The sequence below is a fragment of the Parasteatoda tepidariorum genome, chromosome 9, assembly GCF_982258835.1.
Source record: "Parasteatoda tepidariorum strain Cologne lab strain chromosome 9, Ptep-v5.0, whole genome shotgun sequence".
NCBI classification, from domain to species: Eukaryota; Metazoa; Arthropoda; class Arachnida; order Araneae; family Theridiidae; genus Parasteatoda; species Parasteatoda tepidariorum.
Window position 1 is genome coordinate 78,734,377 of NC_141763.1, and position 24,568 is coordinate 78,758,944.

The window sequence follows — 24,568 nt, forward strand, 5'->3', positions numbered from 1 at the left end:
TTACGACTATCAATTATGTAAACTAGATCAATTATCAAAATTCCTTGAGGTCATTATCGAATGATCTCACTATTTCAATTATAAATGGTGTTCCGTAAAGCCACCCCTTAATGCGTATTAGTAGAATTCTGTTACCACAACAAAGTTACAAAGTAATACTTAAGTTAGGAGCAAGAAAAAGAAAACGTTTTCAAACTACGAGAAACCACCATTGAAGTCCATAAGAGCAAAAGATGGATGAAAATAATTTAAAAACAATTTAATTGAGAATGAAACTTTAGGACCGTTTAACAAAAAGCAATTGCATTGTATTTTTACCAGAAAAATAAATTAGTTTTTAAAAATTTTAATCTAATATCTGCTTTTCCCAACCTTTGTAATGATTAGTCAGAATTTCAAAATATGTCAGCAATTTCTTTTCACTGGGGAATAGAATATATTCATTTGCCAGTTCTAACCTGCATATTCTTCTACTTAATTTTTACATGATTATTAAAATTAATATAGAGAGAGGCTATTACGAAAAACGATGCATAAAATATATGATTTTTCTCGCTATAATTGCATTAATTTTTTCTCTCTAAGGAACGAAAAAGAGAGAAAAAATGTTATCCTATGAATATGCTATAGAAATTCGTGCGGTCATCATTTTAGAAATAAGTAAGCAATCAAGGTTTGCAAATATTACCTCGACGTTTTTATTGACAGTGATAATAATCTTATGCGGTGAAACTATGCAAGTTTTTTCTGACTGTAGAGTCAGATCCTGGGTTTTCTTTTCGATGTGGCTTTATAACTTACACATAGTTAGCAAATTTGGTACTTAAGCCAAAGTAACTTATAAGTACTTAAAAGTAATTTCCGTAATTAGGTTTTAAAAAAAATATTTTAAGTTCAAACGAAACTATTAAGTAAGAAATAGTGCTGACTTTTATTTGTCATTTATTGAAACTGCACTTCAACACAACTTACAAAGGAACACTTTTCGTTACATTTCGTTCGTTACATCGGTTTTAAGGGGGTCGTTTTCATTGCAAGCGAAAAATTTGTATGCGTTTGAGAACGAATAAAAATTCACCAAACAGGTTATAATTTTCTATCGAAAATTTCAAGCGATTTTTTTCGCATGTGAGATTCAGACTATTAAATTAATTAAGACCATCCCAGTAAGCATTACTTAATAACTTTACAAAGGCGCTTTACAGGCTGTTTTACCTAGGCCGGATTTATGTATAAGCTAAATAAGCTGTAGCTTGGGGCCCCGAGATGACAAAGGCCCCCAGATCCTACTTTTCCCCCTCTTTTTTTAAAGTTTTATTCGGAGCTGGGGCCCTTAGAAGCCCAAAATGCATTTTTTTTTCTTTTTTACATTGTCGGACATAATAAATATAAATAAATTACTGAATAAAACAAAAAACTTCGTTGTCATTAGTAGGGAACATATCATCTTTCAAGCAATTTGAGTATTGATAAATTATTTATAAATAAAAAAATTTTTAGTTTAAAAGGTAAAGTTTTTTTTGCCCCATCATTCGATCATCAGACTATTTAATATCTGTTTCTAAGGATCAGAATTCCTTTTTATTTTTCTTTAAAATTGTACAAATGATATATTTAATGCTTTCATGTGGTATGCAGTAGTTTTAAATAGCACTTTAAAATATCTAAAAAAGGACAGAAATTGTCAGTTCAAAAAAAAAAAAAATTAACTAATACTTTTGAATAAGAATTTAAATAACTACACAAGTTTGTTTTGCTATCTCATTCTATATAGCATTATTTAGAGTAGACAGTTGCGTGTGGGTGTGATGATGACGTAATAAAAGAGGCATACAAAAAAAGCAAATTTCATTTCAGTTAAAATCCTCAATATTATATTTTTAAACTCCTCGAAAATGTAGTAAAAGAGGTATACAAATTAACTGTCGCAAACAAACTAATACTAAGTAAGAACGAAAAAAAATGATATCGAAATATGCTGAATCACTAATGAGACCGGGATGAAAGACATCGAAACCTATTTGATTGAATAGTATAACTAGAAGGTGTTTCTAAAATTCTGAAATCTATCAGGCTTTAATTTATTTATTTTTTCTGTCACAAACTTTATCAGTAATTAAAAGTAATAAATTCATTAGATTTCAATATTGGTTCTGTTTTTTCGTTGGTTAAATGTAAAACATTAACAGATATTTGTCTTTTAAAACATTTAATTCTATAATAAGATAATTATTCTACAATTGTAATTATCTAAAACTAATTGTTAATTGATATAAAGCTTTAGTGTGTTCCATTGATATGTTGAATGCTCGTTTTGGCTGGATGCCTGGAACAGTTACTCTTTCACATCCTAGCCACTATACACCATCAAGAGCTGAGCTGATACTTTAAACCCGTATGACATTTATTCTCTCTGATATTTAGTAGACGCTTTAATAAATCCTTAAAAATATAAGCCAAAAATTTACATAAGTAATGAAAAAAAAATTTCTTGCACTAAAATTTAACAAATGTACATAAAATAATTAAAAAGAAAGCAAAAATAATGGAGAAATATTTTCAATATAAACATCAATTAAATAATATCAGCTTACGAAATGTTCTTTTTATTTTTTCAAACAGTATTAATATAACGGCCCTCACCTGCTCCAGGGACTGCTGGATTGGGTTCAAAATGACAAGGCTATGGAGTTGAATATTAGTAGTCGTAAACTCGAAATTGGGTCGGCTGTGCAATGACTGTTATAAAATAAACTAATAAATTTGGTTGGGATAGCCCGGTTGATAGGGCGTTGGACTCGTGTTCGTGAGAATGGGAGTTTGAATCCAGCTGGCAGAAGAATACCCATGTGTAAAATGGTGACTGGTGCATGTTAAATCTGTCGGGGTCACGAAGTCCTCCAAGTTGTCATAACGAATAAATACCTCTGGGTTCTAATCTAGCAATTCCCTTGTCTTCTGGATTGGGTTCAAAATTACAAGGCAACGGAGTTGAATATTAGTAGTCGTAAACTCGAAATTGGGTCGGCTGTGCAATGACTGTTATAAAATAAACTAATAAATTTGGCCGGGATAGCCTGGTTGATAGGGCGTAAACTCAAAATTGCGTCGGTTGTTCAACGGCGGTTATAAAAAAAAAAATAAAACTAATAATCAAATTGTATTTTCTTGTTTTCCTTCTAACTCTTTGCATATTTTCCACGCACATTCAAAATTTCATGTTTATAAGTCTTATAGATTTCGTAACGTAAAGAAAAAACAATTGAGAAAAAAATTCGCGAAAAAATCATTAAAAATTGCAAATAAAATATATTCAAAATGAATCTAAAAAAAAAAACTCTGTTAAATATATAGTGGCCCAGCACGCCAAATTTTTACTCTGTGCTTAAAATGTGTTTCTTTTGTAACTTTTCCCCCTCTTTCAAAAAATATGTGCAATAAAAAAAAGGTTCTACATAATAGTCTCATCACATTTAATATATTCAACAATAAAGTAATATTATCAAATTTTTTAATAATATAATGTTAATACTCAACAATAAAAAATAGTGACAGTTTACTTTAGAAGTATAGAAGTGGAATTGAACTTATAAGGGCCCCATCATTTTCAGTAGCTTAGGGCCCCACCAAGCTTAAATCCGTCCCTGTGTTTTACCTAGTTACTTTTGCTATTTTATACTTAGATAATTTTGAATTGTATATTATGCCTTGCTATTAGAAACAAAAAAAAAAATGTATTACTAGCGATAATGCAGTGTTTCTAGAAGAACAACAGAATTTAAGGTTTAACATTGAACTTTAATATGTAGTATTATGGATCATAATACACTGATTTGCTGCAGTCTCAGAAAAGTGTTACATTGAACCTAATTTTTATTTAAGTTTAGCTGCTTGGAGAAAATCAATTAATTTTTATCAAATTCTTCTCAATGGGTCGCGCTTCTCAATGGGACCATTTTGGTTAGCCTGTGCTGAGATCGAGGGCGATGTACTTTATTTTTTTGCTCTTGAACTATTCCACCGTAAAGTGCTAGTCTTTGTACGCTGAACATCAGCTTCCTCAGTGTGAAAGAAGGCCATCCTTTTTGCAGAGGATTAAAATTGTAACGGCAGGTTTTCGGATCCTCCTCGGGAATATTTCCCAGGCCGTCGCAATAACCCGTTGTGAAGCCTAAGTACGACATAAACAAAGTACTACTACTACTTCTCAGTAGCCTAGTGAAAAAGGAAAAAGAAATGTGAAATTTTCCCATGAAATTATTCACAAAATGCTCCATATATAGTTCAAAGTATCCTCTTGACTTGTTTTTTACTCCAATCTTCTCATACTCCACACGATTCTTAAGGAGCTGTTCTCACTATAGGCAAAAAATTCGCTATTGTATTGATTAGTGAAGCAAATTTCCCCATAAAAAACTCGCAATCAGATTCTTTACTTCATCTTAGATTTCGCGACTGTGATTTTTTCATGCAGTGAGATTAACCCTTATATATGACGTCACTTTTGTGAAAATTGTTTAAAATTATAAAGCTAAATGCTAGTTTTAAATTTTGTGAGAGGGTAGTGAAAATATGTTGTACCCAATGTTCATTGATGTAAACAATCAATTGAAAGTAGATACTTGTTTTGCTACCGTTTCGACAGCTATTTTTTAAAAAAGAATTGCCAAAGATTAATTATTATTTTCAAAATTAAATACGTCTTGCCTGCACTAGATACATAATGGATTGGCCGGGTAGATGGACTCATGTTGAAAAACTTTTAGTTAGAAACGGCCCATTCGCTCATGAGGACTTTTCTCCAGGACCGCAAGTTTGTGCAATTTTTTTATAGTTGAAGTATTCAATCTTTAAGTTAAAAAACTTTATGCATTTCTGTAATTAAAAGTTTTATTATTTTAGGTTTTTGATTTTGTGCGCAATGTCTGTAATGTGCTTGTTATTGGAGCCGGTGGTCTTGGATGTGAACTTTTGAAAAATTTAGTGAGTACCTATTATTTTCCGGATGATTTGTGTGTATTACTCATACTACTTGTGAATTTCATTTTTATTTATTGCAATATTTCTTTAATATCTATAACTTATATTCTTATAATCATAAACAAAACTGTTTGATTTCATAATTGTTCTAATCAGTTCTTTTATTAATATGTCCCTGTTTTAACAATGTCCATTTTTTTTCTTCCTTTTTTTATGTAACGAGTTAAGTTTGATAATTTAATTAATAATTCTTTCATATAATTTTATTTTACTTTTCAATTGGAATATTTGTTTTCAATATCTTTAAATTCTATAGGTATTGTAAAATTTTGTAGAAAATATCTGTCTTTGATAAAATGGTTTAAGTATAAAATGTGTAATTTATATCATGAAATCATACAGTTATTGCTTATTGCTGTATCGGTCCACATAAGTAATGAATCATTATTTTTTTTCCATTTTTGTTTGACAGAGCTTATGTAAAGATAATATATAGCCCCATATCAGGACGTCCATTTACCGGAAGGGTCTCACTTCTGAACCATTTTTAACCCCTTAATGATTGGTTAATTTTCCAGAAAACTGTCATAAAAGTGTCTAGTTTGCCGAATTAGTTGTATTTGATTAGTGCTAGTATCTAGTTTAAAATAAACTAACTATTTACAATTACCTTAAAAATATCCTGGTACTGTTATATGTTGTGTAAAAGGAGAAATAAAATTTTTTCTGGGCAAAAGAAATGAATTAGTTTTATTCTTATTGGCGCATTACTACTGAACACTCCAGCCCGTGAATATCACAGGAGCGAGAAATAGCGAGCGAAAACTCACCCATTCATTTTCATGGGAGCGAGAAGGTTGGGGTTAACAATCAAAATAGACTCTTTTCCTTTTTCAAAAAATAAATAAAAAAAATTGAATGAAAAATGCTTTTTTCTTTTTTTGCGACTTGTTAAAAAGTATGACAGGATGAGAATCCGCCATTTTCCCACTTCTTTATGATTTTTGCGTGTTTTGTTTTTTGTTCAATTTTAATCCGATTTACACTACAATATAAAAAAAAATTGGATATCGCAGAAACGAAATTCGGTATTTAACTACATCACGAAAAAAATCTCAAATTTTTTCCTCGTCTAAAGGATTATTACTGCTAAGAATCACGCTCTTAATTTCGGAGTGCGAAATTTCACTTTTTGAAAAAATTGCTGATTCGCGATGAAGTTACTGAACCAAACTGTTGAAAACCAAGTAGACAATGAAATCTTCACAAATCGAGTGCATCAAAAAATAATGCTCGAGTCAAAATTTCCTGTGTATGACAATGTAGCATTAAAAAAGTAGGAAAATCTGTAGCAATAACAGACAAAAATGTGATCATAAATCCACGTGGGATTGAAAGTGAATTTTCAATAGTTGAGTGCAAAATGTATGATTCAAGATTTTCTAAACAAAATAATATCATACCATTGAGATTTTAAAAGCGAGTGAGAATCTGTTTTAATAAGTGGTGAAAACACTATCGGCAAAACCACATGGATTTACTGTGGAAATGTCGCTAATCGAAGAATCGGTTAAGAAATGATTACTAACCAAAATGTGTGATTCGAAATTCGCTGTAAACTAGTAACAATATAAAATTACTTAAAAATGATTTAAAATTTTTTTAAATAATATTGTAAAAATAATATTAACATAAAATAATATTAACACAAAATTGTGTGTCTATTGTGTGTAAGCACACAATTTTATGTTAATATTATTTTATGTTAATATTATTTTATGTTAATATTATTTTATGTTAATATTATTTTTACAATATTATTAAAAAAATATTTTAAATCATTTTTAAGTAATTTTATATTGTTACTAGTTTATATAATTTGAATTTGGCTTTAGCTGCCTTGTGCACTGTTCCAATTTGAATTAGTGTAGTAATGGTTGTTTATTTTTCCTACCTCCTGTTTAATAATTTTGACTTAAGAATTTGAATTTATATTCGAAATTCGCTGTAAGTTATAATAGCATATTAAAATATCTAAGATTTAAAAAACCATGTGGAAAATTGTAACAAAAATAGCACAACCACACAAACCACGTGGATTTATTAGTTGTTGATTGAAATTAATATCAATTATCGTCTATTTATTATTTTTTATTGAATAAGAATGTTTTGATGTTTGTATACCTTAAAGACCTATTATATGAAAAAATCTACTTTTCGAACTTGTTGCAGTCCCGACGATTCCGGATATGGGACTTTCCTCTGTAATTAAATTCTAAACTTGTAATCTCAAATAAAATTTTCTGTTTATAATAGGCTATGCTTGGATTTCGAAATATTGATGTCATTGATATGGATACAATTGAAATTTCCAATCTAAATCGGCAGTTCTTATTTAGGTAAATATTTTATGTTATGTATTTGAGTATATTATGTATTGTAATGATTTATTTATTATAGTTTTGTTTTTTAATTTAATCTTAATTATTTCTAAAGAAGGAAAACAATAATTTGGTATCGATTGCTAAGTTTTAGTTTTTCTGAATGTTGGTATTTAGTAGGGATTAGATTCTGTTTTTCATTTGAAACCTTTAATAGTGTTTATTAATAGAATGCCAACTACAATGGGAACTCCCTATATTAGTAAATATTAATTATGGCTAACTGATAAGGCTGGATACCAGAATCAAAATTTTATTGTTTTTTATATATCACCCCATTTATTTGCTTGTTTGTTTTTTAAGAAGTTTTCATTAAAGTTTATCTCCCTGAGTAGGTTGAGTAAATGCTTGGAAAGAATGTTAATTTGGTTACAAAAAGGCTCATTGGACAAATGTTGAATTGAAAAATTGCAAAGAAATCACACTTCTTGCAATTCAACAAATTAGAAATTATGTTTCTCAATAAATCTCCAAAAAAAAAAAAAAAAAAGGACAGGACAATGTACCTTGTTTGATACAAATTCACTATCATAAGTTGTTTTGATTGTTCCAACTCTGTTTATAAAAATCACTAAAAAATAATTAATTTATCTACTTTGAAACTTCTGTAATTAGAATTCAGTGAATTAACAGGACTAAATTAGTTCATGTTTAACTTTTTCTTTTAGTTTTTGTTTTATATATGTAATACAATTCACAAATTATATATCAACCCAATTTTTAGCTTCATTTTTGCTATATTAATTTTAATAATTTCATTCTATTCAATAAGCATTTTAATCTGTGGAATGATAATTCCAGATGGAATGTTGTTGCATTCCTTTGGGAGATGATTTTTCTTATCTCAAGCTTCACAATTCCTGCTGGAAACTGATTCCGGTTGTAATTCATAACCGGTTTCATTCCAACTGCTCCCTTACTCCAAGAGCTTTATTATTTTTTCACCTTCAAATTTTAAAGTCGTTGACTGAAAATCATGTAATTTAACAGTCAGAAAATCATTACAATTTTTGTTTGTTATATACAAATGTAAGTAGGAGAGTTGAGGTTTGAAAGTATAATTGAAACTGGTTTAGTATTAGAGTCATGCACTAATAAAAACAGTTCTTTTTATTTTAAATAAAGTATTAGTCTAGTACTTTAATGTTTAAAACTGCGCATTGTACATTCTATCAATTTCATGAAAATTTATTTTATTAGTCTAGTTTAAATGTGTATCTAATAATTATGTAATTAATAAAAAAAGTCATGCTTTTTACTGATTGATTGTAGAATTGAAAAGGAATTCTTTTCTTTGTAGTACAGGTACAGATCATATTTAACATATTTAACTAGAACATGAATTTGATTAAAAATTGATGTTTATTTCTTAAAAAGCACAGAGATACTGTGTCTCATATTTCATTAAAAACAATGATTAAGGATCATAAATGAAAGAATTCCTATTAAAACCTCTACACAATGTATATAGATTTTAATAAAAAACTTACCATTTGCGATTTTTAATTGAAAAAAAGAGTTTTTATATTTGTGTTATTATTATACCTTACATTATTACTCTAATCTGTCCTTGGTTTCACCCCCTGAGCATTTATGGCACTGAAAGTCATCCTTTTACCTGTTGTTTTTCCAGTTGAAAAACCAGCTTTTCCCTTTGTTTTTCAATAAGAGAGTTGTGCATTATGTTAACAAAATTAATGAAAAACAAAATTTTCTTAGTTTACTATCTTGAATAACATTCAGTGTTTATAAAAAAAAAAATAGATTAAAAGCGAGCAAGTGAAAAAAATGTCACATGTCAAAATCCTTATGCTAAACCTATCAGTAGACTCATTTGCTACTGAGTCATTTGTGATCATATGGCAATTACTGAGTTAGTTTATCTTTAGTAATGTGTTAAAATATTGGAGGAAACACCGGTTAGTTTTTTTATGTTCGATAATGCTTTTTCTTTTAAATGACAAATTAGTCAAAAGAATTTAGTATAAAGATCATTTTTAATAACAGTTAGAGTTTAATCTTTTCTAGGCATTAGAAAATATTTGTGTTTTTATTATTTGGGGGAACTGTTTAATATTGCAGCTGAATTTAAGTATCAATACAGTGAAATATTGTAAAAAGTATTTTTTTTTAAAATTCTTTGCTAATCAAAAACATGCAATAATATATTTTTATTTCAGGGCATCAGATGTTGGAAAACCTAAAGCTGAAGTTGCTGCTGCCTATATAAACAAGCACATTGAAGGGTGTAATGTAACTCCGTATCCTTTGCATTAAAGCATTTTGCTTTCTCTAATATGATTGAGATTTTTATCCTCTATGATCAAAATAAAAATATTTTATTATTTGATTGATTAGAAGCATCAAAAATTATTGATGTTTATGGTCATTTTGAAATTCCGAATAGCAGAAGTTCAAATTTTTCAACTTCAATTTATTTGTGACAATTTAAGATCCCACTCTCTTACCTTTGACTGAAAATAAGTAAATTCAAACCCTTTCTTCCTTTCATATATTGGTTCTACTATTTTTACTTGTAGTTTTTTTATTATTTTTTATAGAAGACACTGATAATTATTTTATCACAGGGTTTTTCAAGCCAATTCTCTCGAAGAACTGGTAAGATTAATAATTTTGGCTGTAGGCATGATTACAAACAATTTTTGGCCAGTTTGTTTTTTATCATTCACATACGCTCTATAATGAAAGATATTTAACCTTAACCCTATATACATGGTGCGAAGCATTTTTAAAAAGTGCTTAAAGGTGCTAATTTTAGATTTTCATTTTTAAAATGCCTTTAAAGGTGCTTTTTTCATTGGGCATTTTTAAAAAGTGCTTAATTTACCTTTTTGAAAATTAGATTTTTTTCTTTATCATGTCGATTTTCGCCACATAATATGCAAAAGCATGCTTTTCACATTGTTCTATTCAACGTTTTCTCAATTTATTCAACCACAATCTAATTTGGCTTACCACCGGTCCAATCATTTTACGTGTTTGAGACTTTGATTAAATACTTACGAGTCCGCACATGCATTTACTGAGCTGGGTTCAGTGAGATTATTGCATTCTCATGAGTAACTCTGCATTTTGCAAGATATTCTCAATTTCAGGCTCAGTTTTCCATAAAATGTGCTTATTTTTTGTGCTTATTTCCATAAAAATGTGCTTATCCTATGTGCTTTCCTAAATGTGCTTATTTCCATAAAATGTGCTTATTTCCATAAAATGTGCTTAAAAAATGTGCTTATTTTTTGTTGAAAAGTGCTTATTTGTTAAAAGGTGCTTATTTTTTGTTGAAAGATATAGCTATGCATCCTGTATATAAATATAATTTATACTTATACTAACATAAGTATTAATTTGTGGAGCATTAGTTGGGAAGGAATGTTCTATAGATTACTTATTCAATATTTTATTCAGAATTAAAGGAAGCAATTAATTAGGAACCTCCTTATTATTCTATGGTTTTTCTATTTAGAAAGGTACCAGTCACCTATATCTATCTAATATATATTTATATACATATTAATTTTTGGGTCTTGGTAATAGAAAAAAAAATTATTTTCCTCTCACTTTTTAACAGTTGTGTGTATGATGGCATTTTTAAAGCAATTATGTATAAAAAATAATTCACAAATTTAATTATTGATTAATGTTTCTACTACCAAAAATAATTTTCTTTACAAAAACTACATTAGTAATGATCTGAATTTTACTGATAAAAAATGTTTTTATTAAAATATTTTACTTAAATAGTTATTTTAGTGTGCTTAACACAATGTAGTCATTTTAAAAAAATCCAAGATTACGATGATTCTTTCTATCGAAGTAAGTGATTATTATTACATTTTTATACTTACTCTAACATTTTCATTATAATTATTAAAAATATAATATATTATTAATAATTATAAAACGCAAATAATGTAAGAAAATGTGTATATATTATAATTAATAGAACGTTAATGTGTTTTGCAATATTTTTTTTTAAAATTCAACCTAGATAAACCTTGTTTTGTCTTTTACTCTTGTTACATCCATTACATATAATAAATTAGGACACATGGCATGTATAAGTTAGATTTATAAAATTTAAAAAAAAAACTATCTTAGGTTTTTATCTTTCCTTTTTTTAGGGCTTAGGAAAGTTGAATTTAAATTTTGCAGAATAATAAAAACTACCATGTATTAAGAATTGAAAGAAATTGATTTAAAATTTAAAATCAGTTTTTTTTATTGTTTATAAGAAAATTATATTTTTGATGTTGTTTTGAAGCAGACAATATTATATGTTTGTTTTAAATCTTGTAATGAATATTTTATATAGTTTAATAATTTTAGAAATACATTTCATAAATATGAAATATTAAAGCAATTTTATTTATAGAATTTCATATTATTGTTTGTGGCTTGGATTCAATTGTTGCCAGGAGATGGATTAATGGAATGCTGGTAATTATTTAGTAGAGCAACATAAACAATAATTATTTTATTTTACCAATAAAAAGTAAATGTACTGATAAAACAATTCTTTGTCATTAAATATTTTAATTAAATTATTTCCAAGACCTGATTTGTTGTAATTGAAATTATCTCTTTCTTTTATTTTCTTGGTAAAAATAACTATATGCTGATCATAAAAAGAGGATAACAAGCAAAAGGGAAAAATATGAAAGTGTTTTAATTTTTTAACATTTAATTACTGCACACATTTTTATTTCTTTATTATTAGGCATATTTTTGTTTGAATTCTTCAATTAAATAGTTGTTGTGGCTTATCCTCCAACTATATGATGAAGCAAATTCTAGAAATTATAACTGATTATAATTTCTGGAATTAAAACTTCAACTTAACAGAAATAATTTTTAAAGTTTTTTGTTAAAAAGTTTTAAAGTTAATTTAATTTATGTTCCTTCTTTTATAAATTAGGTTCTGTAAAGCAGTGAAAACCGCCTGGGTACTCTTTTAATCGTAGCAATTTTTTAGGATATTTTTAATTTAGCTGAAATTATATTTTATAGTTTAACATTTGATGCAATTGTCAATAGAGGTATATTGTTGTGGTCTTGAACCCTACCCCTATTTGTGGTTAAAATAAGCAAATCACAAATCACTGATGCACGTTTTTTTTTTTTTTTAATGAAACCTTTTTTTTTATTAAAGTTTTTTGTTTAACCTTGGTTCTTGAGAATTAATTGAATGTCTTGAATTGGGTTGGTTGGTCCCTTGTCAAAATTAGCTTGTTTCAAACTTTTTTAGGTATTGCATAGTATTTAAACTACTCCTTAAAAAGTTAATTTAATTATAAAATAATAGATTTTAAATTTTTTTTAAAAATATAAAGTGAATAAATTTTATGTGTCATTTAGAATGTAACATATATATAATTTAAAAGTACATTTAATTTGCATGCATTTTTATAAAAATGAATTAAGCTTACATTTGCTATATTTATGAAGATTGGTATCAATGCTGAAGAAAGTGAACAAGATGGCTCTCTTATTCCAATGATTGATGGTGGTACAGAAGGCTTCAAAGGAAATGTCAGAGTAATGTTGCCATCTATGACTGCATGCATAGATTGTACATTAGATTTGTACCCTCCTCAAGTAATTTTCATTATCATATTATATTTGTTAGTAACTGTATATAATACATCAGTCATGATATGATTTATTGTGAGCCTTTTTAGTCATAGCTTGTGTTATGGATAAAGCAAAAATGAAAGATAAACCTAAATGTAAGTGGTTAAAGTATGGAATTTGATTCTAGTCAGTTAAAGACCAAAGAATCTTCAACTTTTTCACCTTTAAATGGCTTTAACTTAGTCTAGCCAATCCTGAGTGGTTGGTTAAAGCCGAAATTTTATGTTACATATATTAATAAAGCAAATATATTACTAGGTAATACATGCAAAACTTTTGACCGGTATTAGTGGCTACTTGTCTTGCTCTATATTGGGATTCATTATCCATCTGTATTTTTTTAAGGTTAAAGGCCATTGCCCAGTTGATAATTTGAATTATAGATATTGGATAATGTTTTTCTCTGAGGTTTGAATGAGACTCTGAGGTTAAACTCTGTTTTAGACATTTAAAGGTGGAAACGTTAGCTATTCTTTGCACTTTAATTGATTAGGATTGGTAAACCTCATCTTTATCTGGTTTAACCTTAGTCTCTCTCTAATTTTTGTTTTATCCCTGACTTATGTATTGTGTTTTAGTATATTTTGTGAGAAATAATTTATCTATTTTTAAATTAAAATCACTGAAGTGTGCTGAAATAGAAAGCACACAATTGCTACATATTTAAACATGTTTAATAAGGAGTTGATTATGACAACATAAAAATTATATATTTTTTAATTATTATTTTTTAATTTTAATTTAATAGCCATACATTATTATATATTTTTTTTAGTCTTTTTTCAAAAATTTATTAAAAAAGACAGATAACTAACAGATATGTTTGATCTACTCAAAATCTCCTATGTAGCAAATAGATTTTGATTAAAAAAAATGTCATAAATTAAAAATTTGTAATGGTAAAAATATTAGAACTTTTATCGAAAAAAATATATAAAAAATTGGTGTTTTATAAATGCTTTAAACACCATACTTTTGAATTTCATGAAATAACATCTGACTCATTATTTATAGATTACATTTCTAAACAAATAAAAAGAACACTAAGGAGTTTACTTTTATTTTAACTAGATTTTTAAGCAAAAATATTTTGAAAATTTTTAATTGTTTAAATTTATAAAATTATATTTTTTTAATCTCTATATGATTTATGTAAAATCAATTTAATCAAAATGTATATATTTTAAATCATTGCAAATGAAAATGTATACCACATTAACGTCTTGTAGAGTTAAATGTGTTAACTATATTTTTTGATTAATAGTTTATATCAATGTGAAACACTCTCATAGGTTACATTTCCACTTTGCACAATTGCTCAAACACCACGACTGCCTGAACACTGCATTGAGTATGTGAAAGTTTTACTTTGGCCAAAAGAAAGAAGTAATTATTTCCATAATCTACTTCTCATTACTAACTAGAATTATTTTTCCAAATAAATTGTTTAATTAGGATTTTCAATATTATTCACAATATTATAACAAAAATTTTTTTTTAATTCAGTGTATTGTGAATTTCTCTGGGACGAAATCATTTCTTATTATTTAGTCAATATTAATTTTCATGTTAAATTATCATCACATTTTCAAGGCAAAAAAAATTTCCTAACTTTTTATGCAAAATTTATCTAAAGTTTTAATGTTAAATACTCTTCATTAAATTTCTATTTAAAATTTATCTTATTAAATTTTATGCAGAATTAATATTAAATTTCTGTGTTAAATTCTTGTAATTAAATTTCAGCATAAAATTCATATTATTAAATTCTAAGCAAAAATTCATACTAATTTTGTATGTTAAAATTAGATTATCAAATGTTTGTGTAAAGTTCCATCTATTAAATTTTATGCGAGATTCATATTGTTTTTTTATCTTAAAATTCCATTTATAAGTTTTAATGTATAATTCACATTATTGAATTTTATGCAAAAGTAATATTCAGTTATTACATTAAAGGCTCTTTATTAAATTTTATATGAATTTTCAACATTAAATTTTTGTATAAATTTAATATTAAGCAATTCTCATGATAAAGTTTTTTATGTAAATTTGTATTATTAAATTGTAGGCAAAATTTTTATTCTAATATTGCGCACAGTTCATATAAATTTAAATATGTATTATATTAATAACTCAAATTCTCAGCAAATAAATTCTAGTTTCTCAAAAATAATCTTATAGTAATCGTCATAAAGAAATTTAATTGCACCAGTCTTATGGATAAGTACTAATTTTTTGTTTTACATCTATATTACTAAATTTTTAAGTAAATTTAAAAAAATTATTCTTTAATCTAATTTTTATTATTAGTTTTTTATGTATCTATATGGTCTATATGTATGCAAAAATTTTTATTTGAGAAATCTTCTTATTTTTAGAAGATGAAGCCATTGATGGTGATGACCCTCAACACGTGAAATGGATTTATGAAAAAGCTCTTGAAAGAGCTGCTGAATATAATATATCTGGGGTCACTTATAGGCTTACTCAAGGTAAAATTTTTAATGTTCTTATTTTATTTTTGAACTAATTCTTGATTATTAATATAGGATTCTTTACAAAACTGTGTTTCTCATTCTTTTTAAAATAAAAATCTTATAGGTGTCATTAAAAATATAATTCCTGCTGTAGCTTCTACTAATGCTGTTATAGCTGCTGCTTGTGCCACAGAGGTTTTTAAATTAGCTACTAGGTAAAATAATATTTTTGGTTTTTGATAATTATTTATTCAGGGGTGATTTTTTTCTGCTTATATCCCGAGGTTTCATATCATCCTTCCAGGTCTAAGGGGCCGTTCAAAAAGTATATACACAAAAATGGAGAAATTTTAACCCCCTCCCCCCTTTGTACATTACCGTACTTAAAGTCTCCCCTTAGAGTATGTACATTTTATTATTTCCCCCCCTTTTTCATAAAAATTAAAACAATTATGTTTTAAATAAAATTAAATATTTATTTAAAATAGTTTATTCATTTAAATTATTTAAACAATAACACCCAACTTTATGTACGTACTTTGTATAATACCTCCCCCCCTCCCCATCATACAAAACGTTACAAAATAGCAAATCCCCTTCCCCCCTTCGGGATGTACATACTTTTTAAACGGCGCCTAAGAACTAGGAGCAGGGCTGGAGAATTTTGCGTATTCCAAGACCATTGTTTCACAGGCTTCGGCAAATAAAAAACATGTAAAAATTAACTTATTTGTGAAGTTGATGAAAATTTCACTGAGTTCCGCAATTTGTAATTCAAATTTCGGATCTATAGCTAAATCTCGTTAAGGAGATGTTTACATGTGTGTGATTCTTCCCCCGATTTTTGGAAATCTGTTATTCGACGAATGTTTGCCATTTTGAATATTAGAGACTGTGCTAGAACAAACTAATGTCGCTAATCATATTCATGTGATTTTAATTTCAAACATTGATTTTCCTATTTACTTGATATAAATGTTATAGATTGTGGTACTTAAACACAATTTGAAAAGGGTACATAGCAGTTTGTATGCACAAGGTTTAAAAATCATGTATAGCGATTTGTATTTGCACATTTTCAAAATCAATATCATGATTCGTAGTCGCACGTTTTTAAAATTCAATGTCAGAATTCATATTCGTGCATTTTTAATATCTAATATTGAAATTTTTATGCACACATTTGTAATATCACGCCTTTGCAATACTTTCGCATTTGTTCACATGTAAGGGAAGGTTTTCAGTCTTCCTACCGTATGCAAATTTGGATGAATAAAAACGAAGTAAATTGGAGACATCACAGCATTTAATATATACAGTTATTTACAAGCTACTGTAAAATATATGCATCCATTAATACTTTTATTTCCCAAAGTCTGGAACGTCAAGATAATAATTATTATTGAGTTGCCTTAGCAGCGAGCTGTTTTTATTTTTTATAAAACTGAATTTAAATGTGTGTTATTTTATTGCTCTTGCACACCACGCACATACCAATTAATTGAAAATTTTTTGCCATTTTTTTATATTTCCCTTTTTGAAATAAAAAAAAATTACAAATAATCTATGTGACATTTGACATAGTTTGATCATGTTATTTTTTATGCATAAAACTCCAAAAACAAATGAACTTATTTTATGATTATAAATTATAACAAAATTCCAATCAAAATTAATCTAAGTAGCATTTATAATTTGTGACATAAAACCACTTTTCTTTTAGCTCTTACACACCTCTAAATAACTATATGGTTTTCAATGACATTGATGGCATCTATACTTATACATTTGAGGCGGAGAAAAAAGTAAGCATTTCAATATATTTTTTCTGTCTCTTGACCTAAATCTTCCTTTCATAATTTTGCTAGTATATTTATCATTAGTGTGGTTTTTGAAGTTTATAGGGTTGGAGCTTATCATACTGTGCTATTCTAATTTAGTAGGATCTTGTGTATTATTGTTTACTATTTTTTAAAATTTATTATCCTGTAAATGCATGACAATCAAATGCATTAGCATGCTTTATTTCTTCTATATGTCATTAAAAAAATAATTGTCATTTTATGCATTGTCAAAGAACAGAAAAATCAAATTATGCATTCATTAAAAAACTTATCTTTGACTTTCATCAGAATGATATTAAAGTTTTAACTGTATCGGTTTGTGGATTATATTATCTATTGCTAGTAACATCTATTTATTCACTCTTCTCAATATTATTCTCTGTCAATATGTTTTTTGTTTGAATTATTTTTTAAAATTAGAGGCTAAAAATTAAAAGTGGTATTCTTTTATTATGTTATAAAGTATGTGCATACTTTATGTTACATTATTTATATGATAAATATATTAAGTCACCGTTTTACTGCTAGTAAACAGCCAATAAGGTGTATTTACTTTCGTAATAATTTTTTATGCTATAGTTTTTGTGTAAAACTGTGTGCTTACAACATATGCAATTAAAACAATGAATATGAAATAAACAAATAACTATTTAAAATTCTGAAGCTGTCTTAAGAATCAACTTTCATACTATTACTAAATACACAAATCACTCTAATTCTTTGCCAAAAAAATATTTAAGAAGTTGTATGTGTAACCAAATGTTAAATAAGAATTTAAAGCACAAGTTAGGGGATTAAGTTACATTTGTAGCTAAACGAATTATTAGGTTTTAGTTTTATCCTGATCAAATCAGGAACTAAGTTTGTGGAACTAAATTTGTGTTAATATAATAAAAAATTGTTGATCTTTTGATTAAAATAAAAATGATTGTGAAAGAATTATAGGAATTGGTGAACAGGGGCAAAGCCCCCAGTATTTTCATATTGCTATTTTTGTGCAAGAATAGACTTTAAAAAAAATTTACAGCAATTTTATCGAATAGTCTTTAAAATCAAGTTTTCCTAAAGGTTCACTTTGTATGATTAAACCAAATTATTTTAGTAGCTTTTTTTTTCTTATAAAGAAATTGCATTGTGTTGTTAATTTTTTCTAATAATTAAATTTATTTCTTCTAGTTAAAAAAAAATATTTCTTTTGGCAATCTTTATTTTCACAATCTCATATTTTAATTAATGTTTCCTAAACCATATATTTGATGTGAAAAAATTTCTTGCAAATTAACCAAATGAGTTATGAAAGATAAATTAAATGTCAAGTTCCAGCAAATTTTTGGAGAATAAAATAGTGCTCTCTAAATATAACTATTTAATGCACATTTTATTAGATATTTGTATTTTTAAAAATATTATTTAGGAATTTTTTACGAAGTAGTGCAAATTATTTACATTGTTGTATTTTTATAGGATAATTGTTTGGCCTGTAGTCAAATAGTGCATACATTAACATTCTCTGAGCTTGATAAATTGCAAGATGTAATTGACTTTCTCATTGAAAATGCTGAATAGTAAGCTCTCTTTATAATATCATTTTTTTATTAGTATTTAAAATCAGTAATATGATAAGTTTTTAAATTTTAGTGTTAAATGCCAGGTTTTCTATAGAGGTCCAGCATTTATTGTGTATTGAATGTTTAAGCAGGAAATTTTTACCAAATGCTAAAACTGCTTTTTAACAATTTAAAAAAAAAAAAAAAAAAAACATAAATATTGTAATTTACAAATTATTTTTACTATGCTTCCAATATAATTTACACTTATTAATTTGAAAATATTAATTATTTCTTCTTGATCATGTTTATCAAGTTTTCTTGTATATATGAAATATTGGTTGGTTTCGAAAGCTTTCATACTTAATTAATATCTTTTCTAAATTAAAGGAATGATAATTGTCATTACAAGTCCCAGGTGTCATCATTTTCAGTGTGTGTAATAAATTCTAAAGTATTAGCAAGGTTTCACTTTTTGGATTTGTTCATAAATTAATATAAATATTTTGGTTCTTTCAACAACATCTGAAAATTCAATTAACTTTTAATGAATATTTATCTAGTTGGTGCAACTGGGAATGATGTGGGATACATATAAGAATTGTAATGTTTAAAGACACCTGTACCTAATTTTATTGAGGGAAAAAGAAATTGTTGATTTATCCTGTCATAAGATTGCCCAAATTTGACTGTTTTTTCTGTCCTTGAAATGAAGTTATGCAATTCTTTTTTTTAAAAGAAGGTGCTGGATTTATATACATGGTGTGTAGTGGTTTTAAAAAGTGCTTATTTGCGACTTCGTTTTTTAAAAGCCCTTAAAGGTTTTTTTTATTGGATGCTTTTAAAAAGTGATTAATTTTCCCTTTTTGATGAAGAGATTTTTTCTTTACCCTGTTGCTTTTTGCCACATATTATGCACACTGTTTTCACATTGTTCTATTCAATGTTTTTACAATTCATTCAACCACAATCCATTTCCGCCTACCGTCGATACATAGCGTATGAAAGCGCCTAACATTTTACATGTTTGATGAAATACTTGAGAGTTCGCATGTGCCTCTACTGAACTGGGTGGTTCGGTGTGGTTCTTGCACTCTCATGTGCAACTTTGTTGCATTTTGAAAGGTATTCTCAATTTCTGGCTTCATTTTCCACCTTCTGTAATTGAACCAAAAGATCTCTCAATCTTTTTATGGTGACTAATATAATCAAGAAAAAAGTTCTTTGTCAGAAACTAATTATTTTATCATGATCATGTAAAGTCTTAAAAATTATTTTGCATTTTGTTAATGTATATGGTGCTTAAAAATATTTTTAGTGCTTAAAAAGTACTTAAAGGATGCTTATTTTTGTTGAAAGATTTGACTACACAGCCTGATGTATTAAAACCAAAATGGTCCATTATGTAACATTTGTAGTTAACTACTACTACTTAAATACGAATGTTGTTCACTATATAAAATTTTTTTTATTGAAATTTTACTACAACATACTTAAAAATTTAATAGAAATTTATTTTGAGAATAAATGCAGAACGTGATCTAAAGCTCGAGCTGTCTGCTTTTAACTTCTTTATATCAGGACAGCTGCAAATATTCAGTGAAGAGTATTTTTGTTTAACTTATGCTTTACATAGAACCAGTTGGTTTGTTGGATTAATTTTATATTAGCTACAAATACCAAGATGTTTTATGATTATGTTTTTGCTTCTTGTTATCAACTATTGTGCATTATGGAAAATAAATGTTTTGTCAAATTTTAATGATCCTTGTACTATTACACTGGTTTACCAATTTCTTTTTGGATTTTTAAAAAAATTGCCGAGCAAAACAGGTGGAGAACCACTGCTGTAAACCAATACAAAATTTACTTGGTGTGAACATTTAAACTGTTTTTGTACTAAAATGTTACACTGAGAAGACCCCTTCATAAAACTATTCTTTTTAGTTTTTCATTTCATATCAGTCTATTATAAGAAAATTTCACCTGCCCTAAACTTTAATTTCAAGCAAAAATCCAGTTCTGGGATTTAAGCATGGCTCTAACTTGTATTTTTATTTTCAGCCAAATGAAGTCTCCTGGGTTAACAACTTCCATAGACGGAAAACATAAAACTTTGTATATGCAATCCATTCAGTCTATTGAAGTTGCTACAAGACCCAATTTAAAGAAAACCTTAAAAGGTAACTTTGACATAATTTATCTTCCTTTATTGAAGTTTCTTTACATTATCTATTTTTTGCTCTTCATTTTGTTTATTATATTAATGATCTACTTATCCCCTCACTTTACTTATTTTTTTAATTCATTTTTTTTAAAACTAGAGACTCTTGACTCCTGCTGTATAGATAAAAATGTGTCCATCTTGTTCAATTTTGTTTATTTTATGACTTATACACAAAATGTTCTCTCCTTAAGTTTCATATTTCCATATTTTCTTAACACATTTTATTGTTTTGTTTTATGGTTATAAATTATTTTTCTACAATTTTTTTCTACTGCTCCTTTTTATGACTATTTGAAGATATAATTTAATGTCCTACTTATTATTGATATTATTTAATGTCCCTCTATGATATCTAACATTTAGTTTCCTTTCATTCACTAGTAAAATTTTCATTCTGTGATGTATCTAAGTTAACTGTTAACCAAAACATAAATATTTTCCTCATGAAGGTGTAATCTTTTCTTTGATAAACAAAACCCAGTTCTGAAGCATGCAAAGAGTTTTTTCCCCTTCCTCAAACATACACAAAACAGAGTTCGTTATGTGATAGAACTATTTGAACCTCTTTCCTTGCTTTGGATAAAACCTTAATAAGATGCAAAAATAAACATTTAAACGGAAGCAGTTAAAATGCTCCGCCCCATTCGATTTGTGTATTGTCTTTCCTTGATGATTGCGCTGCTCAGATAGTGCAGTTCTTATAGAGAGAATCTTTCAAGGATTTTAATGCTTGTACAAATATTAATTTATGTATGTAATAGTTACATCTAGTGAGTCAAAAGCTATCCTGAAGAGTATGTGCAATAGACTATTTCCATAAGCTTCTGGAAACTGGTAATGGTTATAAGACTGATATTTTTGCTATGTATGTCTATTGCTCAAAGTTTGATAGGATAGTTTTTGTTAGTGATCCAAAGATATTTTTGTCTTCTACTCAATCTCATCAAGCTTAAAAAATAGCAAATTGAAAATTCTAAGACAAAGCTTATTCATGACCATAAAGAAACTAAGTATATTCTCATGAAATTTATCAAAATTTTTATATTTTTTTATTGTTGTTAAAAATTTTGAAACCTCTTCAAAGTTTAAAGTCGATGTTAAAAATAACGTTTTCATCCATAAACCTGTACAAAAAGCAAAGTGTTGTAAAATATGAAACAAAATATGGATTTACTCTCTGTATTGTTTAAGCTAATATTTTTCTTAAAACAAAATTCCTCCTTACACCCCAGATATATGTAACCATGCAACTTATTTTAATACTTCATGTTGTTCATGTGATTCAGATTTTATTTTTAAATTTGGAATTTATTGTAATTCCAAATTATATATAAAAATTATAAATAATTATTAATATATTATATTAATAATTCTTAGATTTGGGGATTGTTGATGGCCAGCAAATTGTAGTAGCTGATTCTACTACTCCCACCTCTGTGATTTTTAAGTTAAACCTTACCTCCAAGATGGAAAGTTAGTTCTTCACATTTAAATATTCTGTGCAATTTATGTATTTTTCATGTTGTTTGTAATAAATGCTTCAAGTATTTGAAAAAAAAAATCTTTTTTTTCTTTTTGTTGAACATTGTTTCATTGTATGCAAAACATGATGGTATTTATATAAAACTCATTAAATTAATTTATTTTTAATCAGTCAGAAGAAACAAAACATTTTGTCAAGAAGTAGCAGTTGACTTTTTACAAAAAAATTTTAAATCTTCATTTTTTTAAATAACTTTAAAATCCAGGCTTAAAATACCAGATTAATATTAAATATTTTTATTTTATTTAAAAGTTTGATAAGTAGATTTTTTCTACAGTTAGATAGCATTTTCCTCTGCAAAATATCAAATATATTAAAAAAAAAGTATAACTTAAAAATTATAACGTTTTTATATTTGATGTTAGTATTAATTAGGATTTAAAAATTATAACCTAAAAGAATTTTTTAGAATACAAAAATAGAAAAAAACAGTTACCTGAGTTAACTTATCCCAGCTTTCCGAAATTTTATGTTTTTATTTCAATGGTTTCAAAAGTCGGATCATTTATAAAATACCGCATGAAGTTATCTGTTCTTATAGCCTTGAACAACCATTGGTAAGAGATATTGGGTTAATTTTCTAAACTAAAACAAAACATAGAACTAATTATAAAACAAATGAAAATTAAAAATTTCATTAAAAAGATTCCAAATATAAGTTCATTTTTAATTACCATTGATAATAAAAAGAAGTTTTGTGTTTATTTTCAATTAATTATAAAGTCTGATTTATAAAAAATATGACTAATTTGAATCGCGGTATGACAGCATCCCTCTTAAAGATATTTTGCTTTTTGCCATTCAAAATAAAAATTCTAATCCATTTAATATTCTATTAGTATTATTATCAGTAACAATATATTTTTAACTCTCTCAAATTATTTATTTGTTTATTTTTCCTTTTTAACAAAATAGAAAGATTAAAAAAAAATTATGTATTCAATTACACATCATTGTTCGATTATCTTATTTTCACAATAGACGGTCAGTATCACTCCAATTATATGAACTGATTGAGAACAAAGCCTGATTTTAATAATCTAATTGAATAGGTAATTAACTAAATCGATAAGAAATTATTTCTTTGAAGTAAATGAAATTCTTTATTGTATATTAATTTAATTATAGGTATGACTGATTACAAGCTAGTGGTTTTCTATTTTAAGCCTCTACGTTTTGAGCCCCTGGGTGAAAGTGTACAGAAATTTTCCTGCTAGGCACTATTTTCCCATTCAATAACATAGAGAAGCCGCTTATTTATTATTTTATTTTAATGCAGAAAAGCCTGCATTAAAAAAATTTGTGGGGAAAAAAAGCAGAACTAATGCTCAGACAGTTAAAATATCAAGTTAAAACCCTATATTTAGAAAAAAATCATTTTTCAAATTTGTAAAAACACTTAACTTAAATGTTTGCTTAATTTAAAAATGTTAAATTGTTAATTGAGTGTAATTTTTTTTACTATATTGAATAAAAAAAATTTTAATAAAAAGAAATCAATAATATATGGAAAATGATGATTTTTCTTAACAAATTATTATATTGAAGTATTTTATGACTTTTTGAAAATTGTTAATGAAGAATTTCTAATACAGTTTGCAGGAAGGAGAAAATTATTTTTTTCTAAACTCTTGCAACCTGATGGCACTTCTGACAAAAACATTGCACATGATTTCTATGAATTTTAAAATTTTTGTATCATTTCATTTAGTTACCTCTTTATTCTGTGATTATTAAATGTCATCTGACTTGCAAATTCAATTTGTATTCTAACAATTTGAACATATTATTTCTATAAGCATATAGTGCCTTATAGTATTTAGGACTTACATATAAATTTTTATACTTTTACTT

The 24,568-nt window shown here is 26.8% G+C and overlaps 1 protein-coding gene across 1 annotated transcript; it reads left to right on the forward strand.

The window, feature by feature from the left end:
* The first annotated feature begins 4,075 nt into the window (after nucleotides 1–4,075).
* Uba3 (Ubiquitin-like activating enzyme 3) lies at nucleotides 4,076–22,732 on the forward strand. Its single transcript, XM_087152213.1, has 14 exons — nucleotides 4,076–4,813; nucleotides 4,903–4,983; nucleotides 7,297–7,379; nucleotides 9,602–9,682; nucleotides 11,212–11,255; nucleotides 11,815–11,879; nucleotides 12,888–13,037; nucleotides 14,366–14,459; nucleotides 15,455–15,568; nucleotides 15,678–15,768; nucleotides 17,277–17,358; nucleotides 18,862–18,962; nucleotides 21,009–21,127; nucleotides 22,549–22,732. The coding sequence occupies exons 1-14, from the start codon at nucleotides 4,724–4,726 to the stop codon at nucleotides 22,647–22,649; spliced, it is 1,296 nt and encodes a 431-aa protein (XP_087008339.1). The 5' UTR covers nucleotides 4,076–4,723; the 3' UTR covers nucleotides 22,650–22,732.
* Nucleotides 22,733–24,568: the final 1,836 nt, after the last annotated feature.

Coding starts and splice junctions, on each gene's coding strand:
- Uba3 (XM_087152213.1), top strand. CDS start 4,724: ATGGATTGGCCGGGTAGATGGACTCATGTTGAAAAACTTTTAGTTAGA. Junction 4,814..4,902: donor ACTTTTCTCCAGGACCGCAA/GTTTGTGCAATT, acceptor TTATTATTTTAG/GTTTTTGATTTTGTGCGCAA. Junction 13,038..14,365: donor TAGATTTGTACCCTCCTCAA/GTAATTTTCATT, acceptor ACACTCTCATAG/GTTACATTTCCACTTTGCAC.